General features: G+C 33.7%; 1 protein-coding gene across 1 annotated transcript in view; it reads left to right on the top strand.

Annotated features, from left to right (window-relative positions):
• Positions 1-9,366, top strand: part of LOC122814248 (adenylate kinase isoenzyme 5-like) — a 2,798,058-nt gene extending 2,788,692 nt beyond the window's left edge. Inside the window, exon 11 of the mRNA XM_044086846.1 lies at positions 6,959-9,366. Within this exon, the coding sequence (XP_043942781.1) occupies positions 6,959-7,027 (69 nt within the window). The 3' untranslated portion in view covers positions 7,028-9,366. The remainder of the gene's footprint in view (positions 1-6,958) is intronic.
• The last annotated feature ends 2,234 nt before the right edge of the window (positions 9,367-11,600 follow it).

Below are 11,600 nucleotides of genomic sequence, written 5' to 3' on the forward strand. Positions count from 1 at the left end.
AGCCCTTTTATTCCTAAATCAGTTCATAGTCAAAGTGCAATGCATTTTGCATAAAAACAAAATTACAAAAACAGTATAGGTTTATGGCTTCATAATTAAACAAAACAAGCAGCAATCATGAATTAGAACTATAAAATTGCATTAAAATATGTACAAAAGTAGATAAATGGTAAGTCTGGATATTACATTTATTAACATTGTAAAACAGAGACCATACCTCTCAACTGTCCAGAATTTTGCAATGCCCAGATTTTTGCCTCATATTTTGGTCTATTCCTAATAAAATATGTGGCTTTTAGGCAAATCATTGAGGACTGTAGTCACTAAAATAATGGCAGCCATTTGAGTTTCAGACGTCATGTCCTTCAGAAAATGAATGCTAATGCAAAAACTGTAAATCTAGCAATTTCCTAAGCGTATAAGTACATTTTTAAAGTAGGTCCCTATTTTTGTACCTTTGTCCTTGGACTATGCCATGCATTATTTCTGGATTTGTTCCTTGTTTCTTGCAGTAAGAGGCTGAGAGATTTGCCAGAGACAATGCAGATATTACAAATGAAATACTGCAATGGTCATCCCCTTCATAAGGAAGGGCATTCAACAGATCGTGGAAATTACATATCCATTAGTCTGACTAGTCTTATTTGCAAAGCCATGGAAAGAATTATTATGGAAATTATTAACAAGTTAAAACAAAATGCGAACTGAAAACCAATGAGAGTGGTAGAAACCAGGTTTAATTTAGCGATAAAACAAATGAAACGCTTTCGGTAAAGACTGTGCTTCACCTTCATCAGAATGCAAAATACAGGATAAGAAGTTACACATCTTTTAAAAATATTGCCAAAAAGCAATCGAGACGTCACTTCCGAAGAAGGCGTATTTACTACTTGACATTCACAAAACAAAAATGTAAATATTTTGTATAATAAAAAACATTGCAAGGATATATTTGAAAGTTAATATCTCCTTTTCAAATATATATAATAGATAAAATAGACAAATCTTCGACAGCACAAGACTATTAAATGGCCCTACATACTAAATCCAGCAGCAAAGAAGTTTTATAACAGTTTTAGTAAACCTCATTATCGGAAAACTACAAAAAGACTTTCAAATAAGTTAATAACAGTGTGTCTCTTAAAAATTCATAAAAGTCTTTTAACTTACTTGTGTACAAAAAGTTTGGTGTATTAACATCTTCAAAAAATTAATATTTGTCGGTTAGGCACACTTACCATCTATTATTTTTCATCTATATCTGAAAATTCAATGTAATGTATAGGTGATATTTAAATTCCTATATGTCACATGTATTGAATATATTAAATCCATAACATACTTGTAAAAAATATTGATAAAATTTAATAGAAAAAATGATAAAAATTTGATAAATAATTAATTAATGTATATAAATTATTAAGTAAATAAATATATATTTCTAGACCTGTACAAAAATGTAATTTAAGTTACTATGATGTTCCTATTGTGTTGAATAAAAATATGTACTGCTTTTTTCTGATGGAAAGGATGGCAGCTACTAAAGTGCAAGAAAGCATTGGAGTATGTGGGTTTCCTATAAATCTTGCTAATGTACTTCAAATTTTGTCTGTCTTTAATAAGTAAAATATCAAGAAAGTTAATGCTATCTTCTTCTATATTAAAAGTAAATTGCAAAAAATCGGTAAGCTCCGTAATACTTGTAATAAAAGAAGGGACTAAGGCTTTTGGTCCTTTCCAAATTAAAAACATGTCGTCCTGGTATCTAGTGTACCAGGAGACATGTTCTTTAAACATTGGGTGGGGGAAAAGTAGAGTATTTTCCCAATGTGCCATGATGGCATTCGCAAAGCTCCCGCCACATGGGGAGCCCATAGCTACGCCAGATTTTTGCAAATAAAGATCTCCTTCAAACATCATAAAATTATTGGACAATACTAATTCAAGCAGTGTTTCAATTAGTTAAATAGTATTGTCCATTACCTTTTTGGAAATTAAATAATCTCTAATCCATTCCATACCTAAATGTTGGGGGATGACGGTATAGAGGTCCTTGACATCTATGGTTAAAAAGTGTGCTTCAGCATGGTATTCTACATTGTTAATGTTGTGTAAGAAGCTCCATGAATCTTTGCAAATTTGAGATTCAGATTCAATAAGGGGCTTCAATAAGTTGTCTACTTGTTTGGCACATGCATATGTCACCGAACCCCTCCCATCAACTATTGGTCTAAATGGTGGATTACTGATGGATTTATATAGTTTAGGAACACCAAAAAGTGCTGGAACTCTAGGTGCTATCATTAATAAATATTGGTACAAATCTAAATCTATGTATGCTTCTAAGAAGAGATCTTCTAGTATGTTCTTAATTCTCTTGTAGGCTGTATTGAGCTCACTAACTGATGCTTTTGTGTAAACATCTGTGTTAAGGTGACTAAGCATGGCTTTTACGTATGCCTCTTGATGCATTAGAACCAACCCACCACCCTTATCTGGTTTCATTGCACGTATTTGACATATTTTCAAAAGGTTGATTATTTCATATTCTGATATTTTAGTATTAGTATTGTTGTCAAACTGGCTATCACTAATTTTTTGCAAGTCCCTAAGGTCCATTTCACACATTCTTTCGAATAACTTAAGAGTGGGGTGCAATACAGGGTGAAATACACTAGAAATTCTTCTGGAATTAACTAAATATGTACTGTTACCTATTAAAACATCCAAATTCAGTTTGCGAACAAACAATTTTAAATCTATAATGATTTTTACTAGGTCCATCTTTTTACTAGGAACAAAGGATAGGCCTTTTGAAAAAAAGTCAACCCATTCTTGTTTGATGTTCAGTTCTGTAAAGTTATAAACACTAAAATCGCCATCTGTGCTTTTAAATATTAAGGGATGTGTATTTGGCCTTAATCCATTGATTATCTCCTCCTCTGCCTCCTCCTGTTCCTGGGTGGATATTGTCTCTTGTTCGACTGATGGTTGTTCTGAGGACCATTGGAGTTCCTGTGAAAACCCTGAGTTGACCCATCAATATTGTTGTTATAGTTGTTGTTGGAACTTCCCTGCTGGTTGTTGTTATTACCCATATTGTTATTTCTATTGTTTATGCAGCACTATGCAAACAATGTAAGGCCTTTTATATAGGCAAAACTGAGAGAAAAATCAAGCAACGAATTACGAGCATAGGTATGCTATTAGCAAAAAGGACACTAATAACGCTTTAGCAAAGCATATACTTGAGCACCCTAACCACAATTTTAAATTTGTCATTTTACATCAAAGAACAAATGATCCAAGGGGTGGCCCATGGCAGTTAACCTTGGAGATAGATGAGTTAATGTGGCAAATTAGGACCACCGCATGCACATACCCTGGTCTTAATGATCATATATCTATCAAATGTATTCTTAAATTGTTAGCCCTCAAAAGATAACAAGATATATACATATTTTTATTCAACACAATAGGAACATCATAGTAACTTAAATTACATTTTTGTACAGGTCTAGATATATATATTGATTTACTTAATAATTTATATACATTAATTAATTATTTATCAAATTTTTATCATTTTTTCTATTAAATTTTATCAATATTTTTTACAAGTATGTTATGGATTTAATATATTCAATACATGTGACATATAGGAATTTAAATATCACCTATACATTACATTGAATTTTCAGATATAGATGAAAAATAATAGATGGTAAGTGTGCCTAACCGACAAATATTAATTTTTTGAAGATGTTGGTACACCAAACTTTTTGTACACAAGTAAGTTAAAAGACTTTTATGAATTTTTAAGAGACACTGTTATTAACTTATTTGAAAGTCTTTTTGTAGTTTTCCGATAATGAGGTTTACTAAAACTGTTATAAAACTTCTTTGCTGCTGGATTTAGTATGTAGGGCCATTTAATAGTCTTGTGCTGTCGAAGATTTGTCTATTTTATCTATTATATATATTTGAAAAGGAGATATTAACTTTCAAATATATCCTTGCAATGTTTTTTTATTATACAAAATATTTACATTTTTGTTTTGTGAACGTCAAGTAGTAAATACGCCTTCTTCGGAAGTGACGTCTCTGATTGCTTTTTGGCGATATTTTTAAAAGATGTGTAACTTCTTATCCTGTATTTTGCATTCTGATGAAGGTGAAGCACAGTCTTTACCGAAAGCGTTTCATTTGTTTTATCTCTAAATTAAACCTGGTTTCTACCGCTCTCATTGGTTTTCAGTTCGCGTTTTGTTTTAACAAGTTTGTTAGTGATTTTTTTTTGTGGTTTGTGTGTAAATTATTAACAAGGACATAGGAGACATCCAGACACTGGATTCATCCCAGTTTGGCTTTGTCAAAGGAAGGCCATGCTCACTGAATCTGGTGGACTTCTTTGAAAAGGTCACTAAGGCACCGGATGAGGGGAAAACTGTGCACACTGCCTACCTAGATCTGGCTAAAGCATTTGATACAATACCTCACTCGGACATTGTCAATAAACATATGGAACTAGGTATAAACCCCTTTATAGCATGCTGGATAGCTAGCTGGCTCTCTGACAGGACCCTGGAGGCTAGAATTAGTGAGGCCAGCTCCACATAGAGGCTGATCACCAGTGGAGCCCCCAGGGCTCAGTGCTAAGCCCACTCATCTTTGGCATCTAATTCTTGGATGTCAAAGCCAGTGTCAAAGGCCTCTGGCTAACCAAGTTCACAGATGACTGCAAACTGGGAAAAGTCATTGAATCCCTTCAAGATGAAAACATCCTTCAGGAAGGTCTAACATAGACAAATGCTTTGTGCCAAAACCATGGCTTAAAACTAAATACAAAGAACTGCATTATTATACCTTTTGGGAAGCTGGCCACCCTGGATAACTATGTCATCAGTAAAACACCCCAAAAAGTTGATTCACTTGTCATGGATCTTTGAACTCATGTAGATAGTAACTCAGACTTTGACCAACATACATCCAGGGTAGTAAGAAAATCCTTCTATGTTGCTCAACTTATAAACAAGGGCATGGCATCTAGGTCCAGAGATGTCATCATATTACACAGACCTATTAGTCTGACTAGTCTTATTTTGAAAGCCCACATCACACCCATCACAGACTATAATGCCCCCTTCTGTATGGACCTGACCAGACACATGCTGCAACTGGAATGTCCACAAAGGTGCCTTACAAAAAAGAATACACGGAGTAAACACAATGTCTTACACTGATTGCCTCAAACCCCTGTCTCTTGACTCGGTATCATATGGACTTCTGAGAGGTGTTCCTTGCCTGGCATACTAAGCATCCCTGGACCCTGTTTTTTTTTTTTTATTATTCAAAGGATTTTTATTTTTGATAATAAAATAATTACTAATACATACTTTAAATTTAATAATTAATAAACACAAATGTAAACAGAATTAACTATTTACAATATGTACAATGGCCTGAAAAAAATAAAAAATATAAACACTAGAAAATTTACATTACTCAACAAAGGGATATACAATATAAAGGTGACTTTCGGTTATTTATTGAGGAGAGCGAGAATCCATTTGTAAAGTGTCAATAAGAGATATAACATTTTTCCAAGGATTGTTGACAAAAGGTTTGGGATGAATTCTATATTCTTTTCCTGGACCCTGTTTTAATTAACCTTTTGCACATCTGAAAAATACACAGCATCAACACTACTAGATTAAATTACCTAAATCTTTTCTTGTGACATAACTAGGACATGTTGGAGAGATAGATACGTTTCTCACAGAATTCCCATTCACTGGAACAGGGTCCCCATCCATTTGAAGCATAGTTTCTCTCTATCCCTATCCCTATTTAAGTGCATCTTAGACCAATGCACAGGTAATAGGAAATTCACCCCTGTTCTTTCAACTATGTCTCTGATGGAGAAAGAATGTCAGTAAATCACCCTATGTAAATCAAATTTGTGGGTCACATTTGGGTTGCATGGTTAGTCTTTTAAGGGCCCTAATGGTCATTACCCTACTGTATACTTATGAACCTACGGACCTTTAAACAAATCTTCAGTGATGCTATATCCAAATTCAGTGCCTAAGAATGCTTTTTAAAGAGTTTAACTAGTATCGGGGTTGGTAGGGTGGCACAATGGCTAAGGTGTTTGCCTTACAAACACAAGGTGCAGGGTTTGAGTCTCACAAGGGATAATTGGCTAGGCTTAAAATGGCTCGCAAGGGCAGTTAGCTTAGTACTAAAAACTTTAAAAATTAATTAAATTGTTGTCCCAGAAGTGTAAATAAAATTCTCATACCAAGAATCCAATAATTCCATGCATTTCTTCATCTCACTAACACATCTTTTATATACGGGCAAGTTATTCCATAACCTTCCTACTCTGTGGTGACACAAAAAGAGCTTTAAATGAGAAATTGACAGTCAGTAGTCTTACAGTTAAATTGTTGTTCCTTTTTTTAAAAAGAAAATGTGTGCTGTGGATTCAGTAGTCAGAATGGAGTAAGTAACTTCATTGTGAAAACTGTTATTAACCCCACCCCCTTAGTAAGTCCTGAGATCGGAAATCAGAGTAGATCAGTCAATATTGGGACCATTTAGATCACTTGTAATAATATCAAACTTGAGATTACATAATTTAGAATCAGTCTAATGTCTTTTTTTACCATATTTATGAAGTAAGACATCCCAGACATAGTCAAGTAGAAAACTCCAAACAAAATTATACAAAACTGAAAAGACTATATCCCCAGCTTATCATAATTTATTTCTAGGAACATGTATATGTGAACAGCAGTGTCTCTGACAGTTTGTGAATCAACAGTGAAATTAAACATTGATGGGCTGCTTAAACAGAACATGTTTTGTTACAAAAATATTTTCCGTGACAAAGTAAGTTAGTCAAATCTACTCAATGATGAATCAAGTCTGCTGTCTTTTTATTTTCCTACAGATAAATGCAGAAGAATGCCCAGAAAATGTGTTTACTCAAACGTGTGATGTAATTGGGCCTATTTTTTGAAGTGAAAGAAGGCACATATTCCAGAAGATATCAGATAAACTGTACATCACAGAAATGCAGCCAAGTCCATGATTTACACAACCCTTTTCTGGCCACAGTTGTCATTTAGACTGCATCCAGGATATTACAAGTTAATGCATGTTCAGTGTTAACAATATCAGTCATGCTGTATACTCAATGACACTTAAAATGCTGTCTGTACACTGTACCCAGTTTCTGATGTTGTGTGCAATGTAGATCACTCTGTACAGTTGCTCACGTGAAGAAGATCAATGTTGCTTATAAATAAAGAAATGTAACTAACGAGGTACTATAGATGAATCCAAGGACAGGAACTGGCTGGAGCAGTTTTTGTCAAAAGTCACAAGCCTTTGTGCTCAGAAACTTGTATTGCATGGCAGAGCAGTATAAAGAAGAAAACCATGCATCAGTGCTTCCTTCTGAAAATAAAATGGATTTATGTTCTTAACAAAATCAGTAGCATTTTTATACTGCCATCTTAGAAACACTGATTTCTGCTAAAAGGTATTCATTAAATGGGTATGCATTTTCCAAATACCATAAGCATGAGTTAAATAAGGTCTAATTTGTCATTGTTGCATATTGGTTAATGTAATGTGAAGTCAAAAATTAGACGCCTGTTCCGTTCTGCAGTTATTATAATTATTATGCTTTATGTAATTTTCAGTGGAAACTTTTATTTTTTTTCTAGCTTTGGGAAATGAATTGAGTGATAAGAGGGAAGTATACGAGACATCAATTTATACAGTTAGTTTTAAAAATCTTCAAGTAATAACCATTTTAATATTCCTTTTATAACCTACATATGTACGTGTTATGACACAGTAAGATACATTATTCTATGTCCTCCAGTTAAGAGTATAAATGTTTATTCAAGTGTTTTGCTTTGTAAAACAATAGGTTAATTGGTTGTTTCTGGGACATTGTTACTTATTTTGGAATTTATTTCTGATCATATTACACTAATGCATGCTTCCTATGATTTTGTAAGGTAACACCTATGCTTTTCTGTAGTAAATGTTTCAAATATAGAGAGCTAGTTTACAAAAAATATAAAATGAGACTGCAAGCTGGAGTAAAATACATGTGTGCTGGATTGGAAAAATGTTCTCTGCTGGAAGAAATAAGTGCTATAAGCTGTACAATGTACAGTAAATATGATGGCACAGCAAAATGCAAACCATTGCAAGCTTTTAAACTGCACTTGTCGTACATAAGAAATGACTCCAGAGCTGAGAAATATGACTAATTTTAATCTGCAAGTCCAAATTTACCACATTTGTTCTACAGAATTGTCTGATGTATGAAATAAGCCTCTTTGTTTGCTTTGCCCAAATTCCCCCATACCATTTCTATTTAGAAATGTGTCTTTATTGGGGACTACTCTCTCATCCAGTGATTTGATATTTTGGGCTATTTCACATAGGAATGTTACCCATACCCATATTTGAAGAGACTCACAGCACTGTAAGTGCTTTTAGTTAGAGTAATATATATATATATATATATATATATATATATATATGTGTGTGTGTGTGTGTGTGTGTGTGTGTGCGTGTGCGTGTTCTGCTCACCTTAGGACTATTTGCTTGATATTTATAGCGACCTTTGAAGTGCTCTGTTGGTACTATCATGCCTCAGCTTAAAGTGCACCATTCTGAGTTTTTCCTGATCATTGGCCATGCTCTTTATCTTGCTAGGTTCTCCATTACCAGTGTTTACCCTTTTGTGTTGTTGACAACTATATCAAAAGTGCATTCAGTGCACAAATACACTAAAGAGTTTTACACACTTTACATGGTTTATGCACATTTAAAGCTGCTAGTTATCTTCATGTCAGCAGTCAGAAACAAATTCAAATCCAGCAAATATGTATCATAGGTAAGACTGTAATGAATTTGTATAAGTACCACATGTGCTCAGCTTCCCATGAAACAAATGCTGCTAACCTTATACTGTCCAAGCTAAATATCTACCCTTGTCACACAAATGTTGTCAGTAAAGTACAGAATGGATGTAATCCTCAAAGACTCCACAATAAGACAAACATTAGTGCCAGCTAAATCATTAGCATTATGCTTGAAATACAAACATAGTCTCACTACCCAGAAAGATTGTTTCAGCTGCAGTTTGCAGGGAAGTTTATCACCACACCTTTATCTTCTTTTGGATTTATTATTTCACAGTTCTGTGTGCATGAGTTATCTTTTCTTTCAGCACTTTGTACTGCTAATTGCCAGTGATGTAACTTGCGTTTTTAAACTTGTATTTCTTGTAATAAACAATAAAAACTGAAACTAATAAAATATCAAAACTGAGCATTTTGTAAACTTTTATAAGTCATGGCTTATAGCTGACTTTTTAGTTACCTCTCTAAATAATATTTAAATGAAGCCAATGCTCAAATGACAGAGGGTAAATGGTATAGTTTACTGCATTGAATAAGAACAGAACAGTTGTGAATTTAGATAAAGACAATAAGCTACAACTTAAAAATGATATAGGGAACATATAATTAGATCTCCTCAAGCCCTCACTCAGAAGTACAACGAGTTATTTGCTAGTAGAATGTATAAGCTATGCAGAGATGGTTTACCTAGGTTTCATATCAATGATGCTTACATCAAGCTAAATAAATGACAAGAATGAATGGAATGGCCACAATTTTCAGACACACTCAAGGTTTTAGATAGCATTTTATGGACTGCCACTGGCTCATGTCCAGTTTTATAATTAATACTCATGATACTGTCCCCACTGTGTTGAAACTGAGTTTGAGTCTCCACCAAAGCTGCCCTGGACACTGTGAGGCAGGTTTGATTATACCACTGAAGGAGTATGGTCTGAGTAGCTCCATCAGGCATTATGAGAACAGCATTGTTCAGGATAGGTAATCAATTAAACCAACAAATGTATGCCAGTAGTTCTGTCTGTCTGTCCTATGTGGTATTACATAGGAATACAGAATTGGTGAGATAATAAAGTTTGCTTCTCCAAGAAGTTTTTATTTTCTTACTAGTGGAGTCAAATACAAATAGTTGCCCCATTTCTTAATATTATGGTTGTTGTCAGTCAGTTAATTCATCCAGATCTATATTTAGTTGCCTATTTCCTAACCTTGAAGTTGTCTTCGGTCAGTTAATTGAGCCAGAACTATATTTTGGAAAGTTTAATTGGATGATGAAAATGGAACACAGAGCAAGATACATGTGCAATACAAAAAGGCAAATTGCAACTTGCAGACATTACAGATTTGGGTTTAAACACACAAACATAAAATAACACATCTGCACATTTACAAATTAACATATGAAGTCCTGTATCATAATATAGAACTTCAGCAATAAAACATACAGATAATTCAAGTATAAACATAGTATAGAGGGTTTTTTTACATACTATAAACTTGGATCATATATGGGGCAGGAGACATAATAGATGAGAAAGGAGGCGGAAACAATGAATGGCAGCATATGTTTAGGTGTATGGCTGATAAAACATCACACTAAGAGCTGAATGTTACATGCCAATAGGCATAGTATTAAAGGGCAATTCCACTCAAATGTCAAGATTTTCTCACTAAAAATCAAACAGAAACACATTTCAAGCTTAACTGTTTAAAAAACACACAAAAATTCTGAAAAAGCATATTAGAGGTATTCTTCAGCTACATGAACTTATTCAGACTTATGCATTCTAAAAAACATCAGTGTAGGCCATATGTTAAAATAAGGACATACAGCATGACAAGTTAAAATGCCTTTAAACTAACTAAACTGCTATACAAATGCATAATATAAACCATTCCAAAATGAACATGTTTAACAACTATGCAAACAAAAATGTACTAATCAAAATTTAAAAAAGGCAAAGAGTGAGGAAGAAACTCATTGGGTGCTTTAAAACACTTTTAAGATTCAGCATGTCATTGAGACCTGGTAAGGTACAATATCCACAAAACAGCTTCCACACAATAAGAAAATGAAGACCCAAGAGAAAACAATTGCAATTCAGAGGGATGGTCCTAAATAGACCACTCGGTGACAGTTAACCAACAAATACAGTAAAACTTATTAAACAAAACATCTGAGGTTTAGCACTTCCATCCTATAGCTGTATCATTAAAGACTTCATCAGAAGAGGAAACACAGGTTTCACCTGAGCTTATATAACTTCTCTAACAACTGGTAAATATTCTCAATTTAGAACACTTTAAATATTGCAAGTCACATATGAAATACCTGGATGACATCTTTATTTTATGGGATGGTCTAGATCAACATTTTTTAGATTACTCGCTCAGTACAACTCATTTCTTGAAATTAATTTACAATTTTAATAAAGGCTATGTGAATTTTTTAGACACGTATTTTATACATTTTGATGTTAGCTTTATTTCTAATATCTAAGCCTACATTCAGTAAAGAGTTTAGTCCAAGGTCAGCATATTAGCTTAGCTAGGATGACATCAACTAAGGAAGACTTGGTGGTTGAAATGAATAAGTTGGTAAATATGTTCCTTGAAATGGCTACCCAGAAGATCTTGTAAGCA

The sequence above is a fragment of the Protopterus annectens genome, chromosome 10.part0 (assembly GCF_019279795.1).
Source record: "Protopterus annectens isolate FY-2018-M chromosome 10.part0, PAN1.0, whole genome shotgun sequence".
Lineage (NCBI taxonomy): Eukaryota > Metazoa > Chordata > Ceratodontiformes > Protopteridae > Protopterus > Protopterus annectens.